We start from the raw sequence: 13,386 nt of genomic DNA, 5'->3' as shown, positions 1-13,386 counted from the left end.
TGGCAGGACAAAGTTTCAAACAACACAGGCCTGGAACGTGCTGGAATCCCTAGCATTTATGCACTACTGAAACAGAGACGCCTGCGTTGGCTCGGTCATGTCGTGAGAATGGATGATGGCCGGATCCCAAAGGATCTCCTCTATGGAGAACTCGTGCAAGGAAAGCGCCCTACAGGTAGACCACAGCTGCGATACAAGGACATCTGCAAGAGGGATCTGAAGGCCTTAGGAGTGGACCTCAACAAGTGGGAAACCCTGGCCTCTGAGCGGCCCGCTTGGAGGCAGGCTGTGCAACATGGCCTTTCCCAGTTTGAAGAGACACTTGGCCAACAGTCTGAGGCTAAGAGGCAAAGAAGGAAGGCCCATAGCCAGGGAGACAGGCCAGGGACAGACTGCACTTGCTCCCAGTGTGGAAGGGATTGTCACTCCCAAATCGGCCTTTTCAGCCACACTAGATGCTGTTCCAGAACCACCTTTCAGAGCGCGATACCATAGTCTTTTGAGACTGAAGGTTGCCAACAACAACAAAAATATTTGTTTTTGTTTTTATGTTAGAAAATAATTAAAAAATTAATAAAAATTAAAAAAGAAGGAAACTTCTGGGGAGGGGAGGGAAGTTGGGACAAAGCACAAGGGGATCCTCAACAGTACTCCAGCAAAGCATGATACTCCCTACATAAAAAAGCAGGCTTGGTGCCAGCCAAGATGGTTTGAGCCCAGCCAAGCGAGCTGCTGTACGCAGCAAGGTTTTTGCTTGACTGGTTAGAAATACCCATGGTAGGCCCAGAACCCACATCAGTTACTCCCCAAACTGCTCTCTAACCATTCAGCTACAGGAGGGCAAGCAAAGTGCACCTCATCTCACAATGAAGATCTTGCATCACTGCCAACTGACACACCTGGTTGGGATAATGTAGTACATGGACCTTAGTGCTGCATGGGCCAATCTTGCCGGCATGTGCCTACTGCAGCAACCCATCCAGATAGCCAAAGCCACCCACCCACCCACACACACACACACACACACACCCCATGCCCTTTACAATATCACTGCTACGTGCTAGTGTGGCTATGCTGCCTACTTCACCCCTCTGACGGCCATACACTTCAGTAGCAGAGAACAGGAACTCACGGCCATGTCCCCAAGACCAGAGGATGATACAGGCCCTCTGAGTAGAAAGGTCTTTCCCCCTGCAGAGTCCTACTCTGAGGCCAGTTAAGGTAAGAAACAACCAAGGTGAGAAGGATTCCTATCTGCTAATGAAGAGACAAGGGTATTTCAGTCAGTTAGTTGGTTAGGGAAGTACAGGGGGTATAAACCACACTGGGTGATGAACTCAGAGGGGGGTGACACCACTACTGGCCAAAACTGTTGAAATCATGGTATTTTTGAATGATACCATCATGGTACATATCATTTGACGCATATTTTAATGCTGAATGTAGTGAAACAAACTGCACTGAAATATCTGTATTCTATCAAAAGTTATAGACAGATAACCAGAAAAGGAAAACACAACTGCCTTATGTAACAAAAAGTGGATTTTCCAAACTCAAAACTGACTAATGAAGCTGATTGGTCCAAAAGTCAATGAGATATTATTATGACGCAGCAAGGAACTAATAAGATGTCAGTATGAGTCAGCTCTCATTCCCATGTATCAAAGCGAATACTGGAACTTCTATTCAGTTGTGTATTATCAAGTTGGCCACAGGTTTTTTTGCTGGTTACTGATTTGTTGAGTGACCTGTACAGTTATATATTTAAACAAACAAATTAATAAAGTTAATGGGGGTGATGCCATTGCATTTAGGTTGTGTGTATAATATTGTTATACTGTATGGTCTGGTACGGGAGGAAGTCCATCATGGGGGTGATACAATGAGCTCTTGCACCTGGGGGTGATGCAAACCCCAGTGATGCTTCTGGAACTAGTCAAAAATTGTATTGAACTGTATTAGTGACAAAGCAGCATTTGAAACAGAAACACACAAGTGTGGTTGCCCACCATCTCCTCCCAGCAGGGCTGTTGTGCCATTGCATGTTATCCAGAAAAGCTGCAGGTACCAGTGAGGTCTGGCTGCACCAGCTGGTTCACGGTCTGCCATGGAGTTTGCAAAGCCACAGAGGCCTGACTAGAAAAAGTAAGGGCCCAATTCTATCCAACTTTCTAGCACCAGTGCAGCCGCAAGGCAGCCCCGAGTTAAGGGAACAAAAGTTCCCATATGTATAGGAGGCCACTGTAAGTGCCTCCCCACCACAGGGTGCAGTGCACGTCCCATTGACACAGCTGCATCAGCACCAGAAAATTGGATAGGATTGGGCCCTAAGTCAGCAATCTTGCTAAGCTGTCACTGGGTACACACTGCTCATTGCAGTCAGGTAGGCTGTGGACATCCCTTGGGGTCTACATGATGCCTCACCTGTGGGATAGCTGCCTGTGGGGATGAAGGAATCCCTGCAGGATTCAAGGAATAGAAACAAGGAATAGAAAACAGCATCAGCCCCACCTGTTCTCTGGCTTGGGATGCATACTTAGTGAGGGAGAGTGATTCCACCAAGATATCTCATGGCTCTACCTATCTCCACACAGGCTCACAGCCTGACCTTCTGTACTGTGGGATACCAGCACCCTGGCTTAGTTGAATGCTGTTTAAGCTGTTTATGGCTCACCTCTGCCTCTCTCCTGGAAAAACTGCTCCTTCTAGTTGGTGAACATACTATACTCACTGTGACTCATACTTTTGCTACAGACAGACTTCTTTGTTTACTTCACATGGCTGCCATCTTCCAAGGGTGCCAGCTTCCTTCCCTTGACCTACTGCAGTGAAACCTTTCTTGGAAGTGTGTGTTTGAGTGGCATAAGAGGACAAAATCTGCATGCTGGGTATCCTAGCGGTTCTTTGCTTTTGTCTCCTTGTTGTCCGCCCCACAATAGTTCTTGCAGAGAGGAATGCTGCGGCATACTTGTGTCGCGTGTTCGTGTACATGCATGCGTGTTTATGGGGGTGTCATTGGAGCATCTCCCCATGGTGGGCAGTTTTGTCCGTAGCTGTGGTGTTCATTCCTATGGGCGTGAGGAGGCTAGCAGTCTCTTCTCTTTGGAGCTGTACCTACCCCACTCCCTGGGGGTGCTTCACTCTGGAGGAGGTGCTCCTCTGGCCAGCATTGCAGCTGGGTATGTGCAGCAATTCGCTCTTTGTACTTCAGAATGACAACAGGCCACCACCATACAACTGGTGGGCTGCTGGAGTTTCTATGAACACTGGTGTAGGAGACCTGCACCAGCATGGAGTTGACTGGGCCCTTGCTTTCCTCTCCCCCTTTGTGCTGAACAGTCTTACAAAATGACATGTAGCAGAGCCATTGGTGCAACTTTGGTGAACGATTGCACCATTATAGTTTGAAAAATTCTCAGCAAGAACTGCACTGGCTTTTGTTTCTAGTGCTGAGACTAGATTTAGGCCAAGCATCTGCTACAATTCCAAAGAGGTTCAACAAGTCACACTAAGGGTGCAGTCCTAACCAACTTTCCAGCACTGGGGTAAGGGCAATGCAACTCTGAGGTAAAGTAACAAACATTCCCTTACCTTGAGGAGACCTCCATGATTTCCCCCCCAACTACAGGATGCAGCACATGTCCCACTGGCACAGCTATGCCAGTGCTGGAAAGGACTGGATTGCGCCCTAAACTAATCAATTCCCCTGATTTTGCAGAAGACAAAATTATTTGTTGCAATGTCAGCCCACCAAACTGTAAGAAAGAAACACCAATTCTATACTTCATAAAGCATGCAGGGAGCTGGGTGCCGTATTCAAAACCATCATCATAGTCCTGAAAATGCTCTTCCAACTCTTTGACATTATTCTTGAATGTCAGAAAAAAGTCTTTTCCAAACAGGATTTTCGCTGCTGCTGGAAACATGATATGTCTGCAATGAAAGAAAAACAACAGCTGTTGACCAAAGAGACAATTTTATAACCTGCTTGGTACAGATACTTGTTGCTGTATTGATCTTGAGACAGAAGTAAAAATAGGCAAGATTTTCTACTGTTCCCTTTCTGTGGACATGGGATGGATGTGTGGGACATTCACACATCCGTGCGTTTTTAGTAATGGGCCTGTGCTGAGCAAGCACTGGCCAGTGGACAGAGGACCACTGCTGGAACTTCAGGCAAGCTCCGGGCGGCAGAGAGGTGAGTGGGGGTGTGGGGGGAGGTATTCTGAGGTGGGGGAGGGTGGGGAGAAGGGGGCAGGGGGGGCAGGAGGGGGCGGGACCGGCTCAGCTCCACTGAATCCACAGCAGGGAAGGGGACAAATGTCCCTTTCTCCTGAGGAGATGTCGGAAGCCACCAGTAGCTGCCTTGGCATGCTCAGGATGCAGTGGCAGCCATTATGGGTGCCGGGCAGCTCAGAACCGAGCTGTGATTCAGCAGCGATCCTGGGCATAAGAAGACATAATCCTTTTTGCTCCTCCGGAGAACTAAACTGGACAGAGTTCTGAGCCATTCTTTTCTTTTAATATTTATCATTTTTTTAATTAATTTGGCTTATTTTAATCCCCCAAACAATTTTTTCCCCCCTTGGGCCCTAACACAGTTTTCTAACATGTACAAAAACTATCATAAGCTGCCCTGAGCCCACGGGATAGAACAGAATATAAAATCAACAACAACAACAATAATAATAGGTGTTGTTGAGAGCTGCCTGGTTGCCTGCATGAGGCAAAAGGGTGGGATAAAGATTTCTTAAACAAATTAACCACTAGAAATACATTACAGTAAAACCTGTGTCATCTGGCCCTTTAAAAACCAGAAAACTTGGTTAACTGGTAGTTAACCTTCTCAATACACCTTCTTCATCTTAGCGGCAAATTTCCAACAGCCATCCAGCACCATTTTCCAGCACTTGTGGAAGTTGTTCATTCATGTTATGCTTCTTTGTATTATTCATACTTTTTAATGACATCCACATTTGTTCTCGTCATTCATGCTTTTTTAATGTAGTAGATCATGCTTTTTCATTGGGTTGCACAATTAACCAGCATATATGATTAACCAAGCTCCATTCCCTGTGAGCGTCAGAAAACACAGCTTTAACTGTACTAGATATATCACAAGAGGAAACAACATCTTGTAAGGTACCAATTTGTTGGGTTCAAGTTTGTGTCCCTTACTCCTTATGGCAGCGGTTCTCAAACTCACAGGGAGTCATTGCGGGGGAGCAGGGAAAGCAGCTGCGGCGGGGGGAAGGCAGTGATGCGATCCCCAGGACCGTGTCGCTACGGGGGTTGCAGGGACTGGCATGCACTTACCAATCCCTGCCTCCCAAGGGTGCGGGGAGCCCTGCGCAACACTCCTCAGAGTTCCCCATGTCTTAGAAAGTGCAAGCGGAGCGATTGCAAACCTGAGGCGGAGCACTATCATTCCGCTTTCACTTTTTGAAGGCTGGGGTGCCCTGCAGAGGGTTGTGAAAGCTCCCTGCAGCTCTGGGAGGCTGCTGCAGGGACTGGTAAGTGCATGCCAGTCCCTGCAGCCCCCTTAGTGATGCCCCACACCCACGCCCCTTAAGGAAGAAGAGTTCAGGGCCCTCGGGCTAGGGCATCATAGCACCCCGGTTTGAGAAGCCCTGCCTTATGGTTTATGTCCCTTACTCCTCAAGGGTTTATACTAAATCATTATTTTTAATTGGAATTGTCATTTAAATAAAAAAATAGCAATCCATACCATATCATCTAATCTCATATCTACCTACCTTACCAGGTCTCTGAGCTCCTCTGTTCCCTCAGGACCTAAATCCTCCATGTGTTTCTGTAAGTCCTTACAAAGACTGCTAGACAGCGGATACAGAGCAGAGGCAGACAGTCTTCCTTTCAACAACATATAAAGCTTATTCCTATTCTTGTAAAAGACTTCTTCAGGAATTGAAGCTTTAAAATAAAAAGTTGTTTTTTTTTAAACTTAGGAAAATTAGTGACAAATTACATTAAAAAAATTGTCCACACCTCTGTATTACGGGTAATTGTTTGAATCATAAACAGCAGCCATGGGGGTGGGGAGAAGAATCAGGTCTGAGAGTACAGAATGAGGGGTTAATCCTTTCCCCTGACACCATGGTCATGACACCATGACAAAAATCATGGTGCCAAAGGTTCTATGATGCTTGGGGGGGGGGGGGGAAGCTCTCATTGGTACTAGTGGTGCTTTCCTTTCAAAGCAAAGAACAGTTTCAGGGAACCATTTTTGTCAGGACTATTGTGAAAAGAGAAACAGTTAAGCCCCCTCCTGTGTACTGTAGTCCTGATCCACCCTGTGGCTGCTACTTATAATTTTAAACATACGCAGGCCAGACTACATACAAATACACATACATCAAACATGCTGGGTGGCATACTTGGAGATGCTCACAGGACACATTTCAGTGGTAGAAATGCAACTGCTAGCAGAAGAGGAGCTTTGCAGCTTGTGAAAAAAGCTGTGTGACATGTTGCACAACATATTTCGGTAGCATAAGGACTATTCTAGAAGACAGGTCACTTTCTCCACATAATAACCTTATACAATATCCTTCTGTCTGCACAAAAGTTCCACTAGCAGAGGACACCTCCTGATCTCACTCATTATGCACATTCTGGCCCTAAGCTTTAAAGTTACTCCAAAAATAAGTACTATAAAGTATTTATTTTAGGATACATATATCTCACGTTTCTCAGATATGTATCTCACTTTTCTTAATGTGGCCAACAACCCAATAAACAACAAAAATTTTACAGCAACCACAACACAGTGAAACCAAATCAAAAGCTAAGAAAATCCCAAATCAACTCAACAGATAGTAAGCCCTTGAAAAAAAGCCCAGCCTGTATGGGTTCTGTTTCTATATCTCAAGTTGTCTTTGGAGTGAGATAATTCTTTATGCAAGGCACAGAAATATGTGAGGAACCAGAAACATCAAGTCTTAGTTAATACGTTCTGGCAAAATTAGACTTCAGGCGCAATTCTAACCGGCAATGATGATAGGTGGCCCTGGAGGGTCGCAAACATGCCTAAAGTACGTTTGCGCCTCCTTAGGCGCCGACACGCAGAGGGAGGCAGAAGCCTCCACCGCGGCTCCTGCACCGCTGCTTGTGTCGGCACAAGTGCGCCAACATAAGCAGCAAAGGTAGGCGTGGGGGGTGGGGAGGGGGCTTTACTGGGTGGGGGGAGGGCGGGCCCGGGGGCCGGCATGCGGGGAGCTGGGGGCGGGGCTGGGACCCGGCAGTTATGCCATATCCCAACCCCCATCCCCGGGGCGAAGGCGTCCAGAGGTGGCGCAGGTCCGAGGAGACCCATAGGGACAGCAGCCCTTACCCACAGGTAAGGGGAAGAGCTTCCCCTTGCCCGTGGCTGAGCTGCTGCTCACTGCAATCCCACGTTGGATGCAGCGCAAGCCTCCTGGCTTGCCTGCTCTAGCGCGGGTTAGGATTGCGCCCTTCCTTGTTTTAATGTCTGCTCCTTTTGTAACGTGTTTGAGTTAAAACATGCCAGCTATCAAGCAACATATTGTTCACGTGAATCATGGGGCCGGGTTGTGTTTCTTGTACACTTATTCAGATCTGCAACATGGGTTTATTTAGGCAACAGTGCTGCTTCAATATGGTGTTCATAAGCAACTAAGGATTTTGCACTGAAAAGCAAGCCAGCAAGAAATCACATGTCATTTATGAGAACGACATGGAGAAAGCCCAGGCTTAACTATGTTAAACTCCTATCCAAATTCCTTTTCCTGCATACACATGTGTGTTCCCAGGCTGATGACTACCCAGAAGTGCATTAAGTTTAGAAGAAAAGGCAATAGGCTCTTTTGAGGCACCTCTGCATGCAGCATCACAGAAACTGTCCCTTTGGTGATGATGTGATGACAGAAGTACAGCAATCAACCGAACACTGTACAAAAGAAAAAATAAATAAAGGCAGGCCTTGCCAATATGAATATTGTGATACAGGAAAGTACTGCATTATCTCCATTTCCATTTTCCATAGTATGAGTCCTTTCCGATGCATATGCAAAATCAGCGTAATGTACACTGCATCACCATCTAGTGGCTGCCATTAGCTAAGCAAGCACTGTAATTTGCTGATTTTTTTAGGGCTTATCCTTACCTTCCCCCCCCCCCCCATGTTCCACACCAAGTTGTGATTGGATTAAAACTCAGTCCAATTATGACTGAAACATCAGGCTTTGTATCATTCTTTCTTTTAACAATTATTTTTTTATGAAATTTGTATCTCTGAGGAGCTCCACACATGCACACAAACAAACCCAAAGGAGGAAGTAGGTTGGGCCAAGAGTTGAGCCTTGTTCAGATTAGACCTTCACATTGTTCAGATGAGACCTTCACATTAACAAAGGCCATGGGGAGAAGATAAGAGTACACTGACAAGTTCGACCTCCACTGGAGAAAGTGAATTATCTTTTATGCTTCTTTTGCAATGGGGAAAAAGGAAGCTGCTCCTCCTCTCTAGCACTGGTGCCCACTCCTTCACTAATTCTACTTACAGCAAAATCCTATGCATGTTTACTCGGATGTAAGTGAATTCAGTGGGATTTACTCCAGGGAAGTGTATACAGTACTGCGGCCTTACCCATTCCCCACAGTGACTAAGGGCGCAATCCTATCCTGCGCTAGAACAGGCAGGCCAAGCAGCTTGCGCTGTATCCAGTGGAGAAAGGTGCCCAAAGTGGCTCAGCCAGAGGTAAGGGGAAACTTTTTCCCTTACCTCCGAGTAAGCCACCCTGGTCCCAATGGGTCTCCTCAAACTTGTGCCACCTCAGGAGGCCGCTCCAAGCTCCCCGGAAATGAGGGGTGGGATCTGGCATAACAGATTCCAGTCCCGCCTCCTGCTCCTCACCCACCTGCCCCGGGGCTGCTCACTGCCTACCCTACCCCTGCCCCAAATTGCCTCCCTCCTGTCTCCTCCCCACCTCCTCCACACCCTCCCCAGAGCCTTGCATTGACCAAGCTCGACCAATGCAAGGCTCAATCCCTCTGTTGGCACGAAAGCTGAAGTCAGCCTCCGCAGGCCAGCACACCTCCGCGCACTGGCCTAGCCGACTCTTGAGGGGGCGCAAACGTCCTTACAGCACATTTGTGACCCTCCTAGGCCGGCACAAAGGACTAAATGAAGGTCTGGATTGCGCTGTAAATCACTGCCTGCCACTCAGTGGCATCACTACCAATGGGGTAGACCTGGAGTCTACATTGGGAAGCTTAGAAGGCCTGAGTTCTGGAGCCTCCTCTGCCATGGCTGACAGTGGGGGGGGGGGGGAACGACCTCAGCCATTGATACAGCTGCTGTGCCTTTGAATGGGGGAGAGTATGACTCCACCCTCAAGATGGCTAGACCTGGCCCTGTGGAAACCAAAAAGAGGGGAGGAAATTATGCAAAGAGATAAATATAACTAATTATTGCTGAATTTGATTCCTGCATATCAATTATGTGTGTTTGTGCACCAATATGTTCCATAACTGAGTACAGGTTACTGAAAGAGTTCAATCAAAGTGAATGACAAAGTGTAGTTCCTTCCCATACACGATATACCAAAGGGCCCAACCCTATCCAACTTTCCAGGGCTGATGCAGCCACAAAGCAAGGAAACGAGATGCCCCCCCCCCATCAAATGATGCAGCACATGCCCCATTAGCATGGCTGCATCACTGCTGGAAAGCTGGATAGGATTGGGCCCAAAGTTTCGTTTTTAATTACAGTGTAAGGGGGGAGTGAATGCAAACAATTCCTGGTGTGCAGTGGCCCTAAAACAGTGATTTTTTTTTTCCTCTTGGTGCATTAAATTGGGCAACCCTAACAATCTGAAAAAAGTTCAGGGAACAAGTTTCAGTTCTCTACTTTTCACATTAAAAAATGAGAAAAATTGGTGTGGGGGGGGCTGTTTTATTTTAATTTTTTTTTTTTTTAGGTCCCACTCTGGCCACTGGTGTGCAAATGCACCAGTGGTAAAGCCGGCACCGCCCTAGTGATGGCACTGCTGTTACTGCAGGGCTAGTGAAGTGAGAACTGCTCTTACATTCACATGGTAGAGAAGAAGCTGTAATTAGTACCAAACAAGGGACAGGTGCCCACAGGTGCCCATTGGCAGGCGTGGGCCACTGATGTCAGCAGGGACACCTTTCCACCCATTAACTGCATGTTTGCCTGGTGCTTATGAGAACTCCCTCCACCAACCCAATGTAAGAGTGGGATTCCCCATGCTTCTCAATTGCCCTGCAACAGTGAGTGGGCTAGCAAGCCTAGCTCCCATGTATTGATGTGCTATTGAAGCCTACCTCTTCTTCTCACTTGTATAGTAATTTTCTGCAGAACCAATGCTATACCCAACACTATATATTTAATATATATATACTCAACACTATCTATTTAAAAAAGGAAAATAAGTGGGTGGCTGCTCTGAGCACCACCTGTGTCTTTTTGCTTTCAAAAAAGGCAAAAAAAAGTGGGCTCTGCTCTGAGCATTACACAACCCTACTCCACCCCAACCCTGGAAGTAACTGCAGTAACATCACCACAATTATTTCCAGGGTGGGGCAACATTTGCATTCCTAGCTCCAGGACAGCAAAAGAGCCAGGAACCCCAGTGACTAAGAGCGCCTATGACCCTAGCCTCCACATGGACTTTAATTACATACTGCATGCAGTAAGTGGTTCATGAAGTGACTTTATGGCTGAATAAAGATTTTAATGCAGTTATCCTTGGTTCAGGTGTAGCATCTACCTATTACACGGCAGGCTTTTATAACTGAAACATGACATGGGAGATCTGTGAATCATCAGGATCTGTGATCTTTTGGATCTCCCAATCTTTTTAGTTTTACTTTAAAGCAGCGGGAACCCTGAGTTTGACAGAAGCCACGGTGCTGACTTTAAACGTGATCTGCTGCACCATTTTCCTGATCTAAATCACCATACCAGAACATGATGAAAAAAGGGGAAAAAACAGAAGTGACCTGCACAGTCTATATTTTTCCCACAACAGGGCTAATATGTATATAATATTTATTTATAATAGCAATTTTGGAGGAAGTGGATAAATTTAGATTGGGAAAATGCACACAGGGTTCAAAGAAACAGAGTTGGAAGGGGCCTCATAGGTCATCTAGTCCAACCCCCTGCCTTAGGCAGGAAATTCTCTTAGAGCATCTCCAACAGGTGGTTGTCGAGCCTCTGCTTGAATATCTCCAGTGAGGGAGAGTCCACCACCTCTCTCGGCAATCCGTTCCACTGCCGAGCTGCCCTGACCATCAGGAACTTTTTCCTGATAATCAAAATGTCCTCTCTCACGGTTTGTACCCACTGGTTCTAGTTCTACTTTCAGAGACAGCTGAGAATAAATGATTCCCTTCTTCCATATGACAATACTTCAGGTATTTGAAGAGAACTGTCATATCCCCTCTCAGCCTTCTCTTCTCCAGGCTGAACATGCCAAGTTCTCTCAACCTTTCCTCATATGGTTTGTCCTCCAGCTCCCTGAACATCCCCATCACTCTCCTCTGTCCCTGCTCCAGTTTGGCTGCATCTTTCTTAAAGTGGGGTGCCCAGAATTGGACACAATACTCCAGGTGAGGTCTAACTAGTGCAGAGTGAAGTGGAACCACAACTTCTCGTGACTAGGAAGCTACTGTTCTGTTAATGCAGGCTAAAATTGCATTCGCCTTCTTTGCAGCCACATCACACTGCTGACTCATGTTCATCCTGTGATCCACTGCAACTCCAAGATCCCACTCACATGTAATGCTGCCAAACCATGTATCTCCCATTTTATACCTGCATCTTTGGTTGTTTTTGCCCAAGTGCAGAACTTTGCATTTATCCCTGTTAAATGCCTCCTCTCTAGCAGTACTGTTCTAATAAAAATCAGCTTCTTTAAAGTTTAAAAAAAAATATCCCAGATCACATTTGTTTCAATTTGCACTCAGCTGTGATCAAACCCACAATTTCCCTGAGATTAAATATTTACTTACCTGCGTTCTGGACAGATTGTTGTACTGCCTGCTCAAAATCTGTATCCTTCGATGTACAAAATGTTTGAAGCCCTTTTTCTTCAGTAACAAATGTGTATCGTTTTCCAAATATATACATAGTGAATACTGGTCCATACTACAATACAATGAATGCACAGAGTTGTTTTTTTTAAAAAGAATGAAAAAGTAGTTTAATACAACTACATTTTAATCTCTCTGTTTGTCCATCTGTCAATAAATGTACAAAAAATCATGCTCCCAGAGATCGTTAGTGAGGCAGACATGAGAATGTTGTGTATCTGTTCATTACATCATACAGATTACAAATTTTAGTGGTTGGAGACATTCCTGGTAGAGTGGAGCTAATTAAATAAAATGAAGCACAGTGTACTCACATTGCATCAGGGCAAGGCCTAGGCTGTTGGCATGGCAGCCACTGCGTTGGTGCACGGGGTAGGGACACCAGCACAAAATGGTTCACAGCCCCACATGCATGTGAACGGAGTGCCAAGAGCAAGTAGATTTGAGGCAGGAATCAGGCCAGGCTGGGGGCATGTCAAAGATCAGCCAGGGTCGAATCCTGGTGACAACAGTTGCCAGATATTCTCTGGACCCAACATGCCCCCTTGGACCTACTTGGATTAACTCCTGCAAAGCACTGACACAGAGCCAAGTAGACTCATGGTAGGGTGGCGTAAGTAAGTATAAAAGTTCTTTACTTACCTCTCCAACACTCCCTGGTCCATTTAGCCAGCCCACAGCTTGCAATGGAAGCTGCATCAATGCTGCTGCAAGCTCTGAGATGGCCCTGAATAGGACTGGACCATCAGTTAATGACTTTTACTAAAGTCACGCAAATGTTCAAAATGTTTCATAATGCAATTTTAAAGTAATTTTACAGACTCAGGAGTATCATGCTTGTACAGTTATAAAGTGAGTGCATTCTATGAATTAGAAAATCAAGACGATTAGGTCAGGATGAAGACTGGCCTGAAGAATATCCCTTGTAAGAAGTATAATCTGACCACATTTTTTTCTTTCGTTCTCCTTTCCATTCCAAAACATACTGTATTTTAGATCTTTCCTGTTGGCAGATCATATTATGTAAAATATTCCAGGATACCACAGGAGTCTGCCTGCATTGGTCAGGTGAAAAAAAAGTTATGAAAAGTTTTCAGAACTTCCTGGCTTTCATTCTCAGCTGTACTGGATTCCACCTTTTGGGTCTCATGAAATCTCATGGGGTTTCTATTTTATATTATTTCTTTAATATAGAATATTTGGATAATAGGATATAGTAGAACTAGAACTAGAACTGGAAAAGGTGAAGAGAGCAACTAAAATGATTACTGGGCTGGGGCACCCTCC

At 45.8% G+C, this 13,386-nt stretch overlaps 1 protein-coding gene across 3 annotated transcripts in view; it reads right to left on the bottom strand.

Annotated features, from left to right (window-relative positions):
- The window catches only part of CYP39A1 (cytochrome P450 family 39 subfamily A member 1), a 37,267-nt gene that overhangs the window by 16,713 nt on the left and 7,168 nt on the right, over positions 1 to 13,386 (bottom strand). For 2 of the 3 annotated variants that reach the window (XM_066635346.1, XM_066635431.1), the window contains exons 2-4: positions 12,019 to 12,154; positions 5,757 to 5,931; positions 3,784 to 3,933 (exon numbers count right to left, since the gene is read on the bottom strand). In XM_066635346.1, the coding sequence (XP_066491443.1) occupies positions 3,784 to 3,933; positions 5,757 to 5,931; positions 12,019 to 12,154 (461 nt within the window). The remainder of the gene's footprint in view (positions 1 to 3,783; positions 3,934 to 5,756; positions 5,932 to 12,018; positions 12,155 to 13,386) is intronic. The other variant, XM_066635512.1, reaches the window with a different exon arrangement.

The sequence above is a fragment of the Tiliqua scincoides genome, chromosome 1 (genome assembly GCF_035046505.1).
Source record: "Tiliqua scincoides isolate rTilSci1 chromosome 1, rTilSci1.hap2, whole genome shotgun sequence".
NCBI lineage: Eukaryota > Metazoa > Chordata > Lepidosauria > Squamata > Scincidae > Tiliqua > Tiliqua scincoides.
The sequence above is the reverse complement of the archived record's forward strand: the minus strand, read 5'-3'. Positions and strand labels throughout refer to the sequence as shown.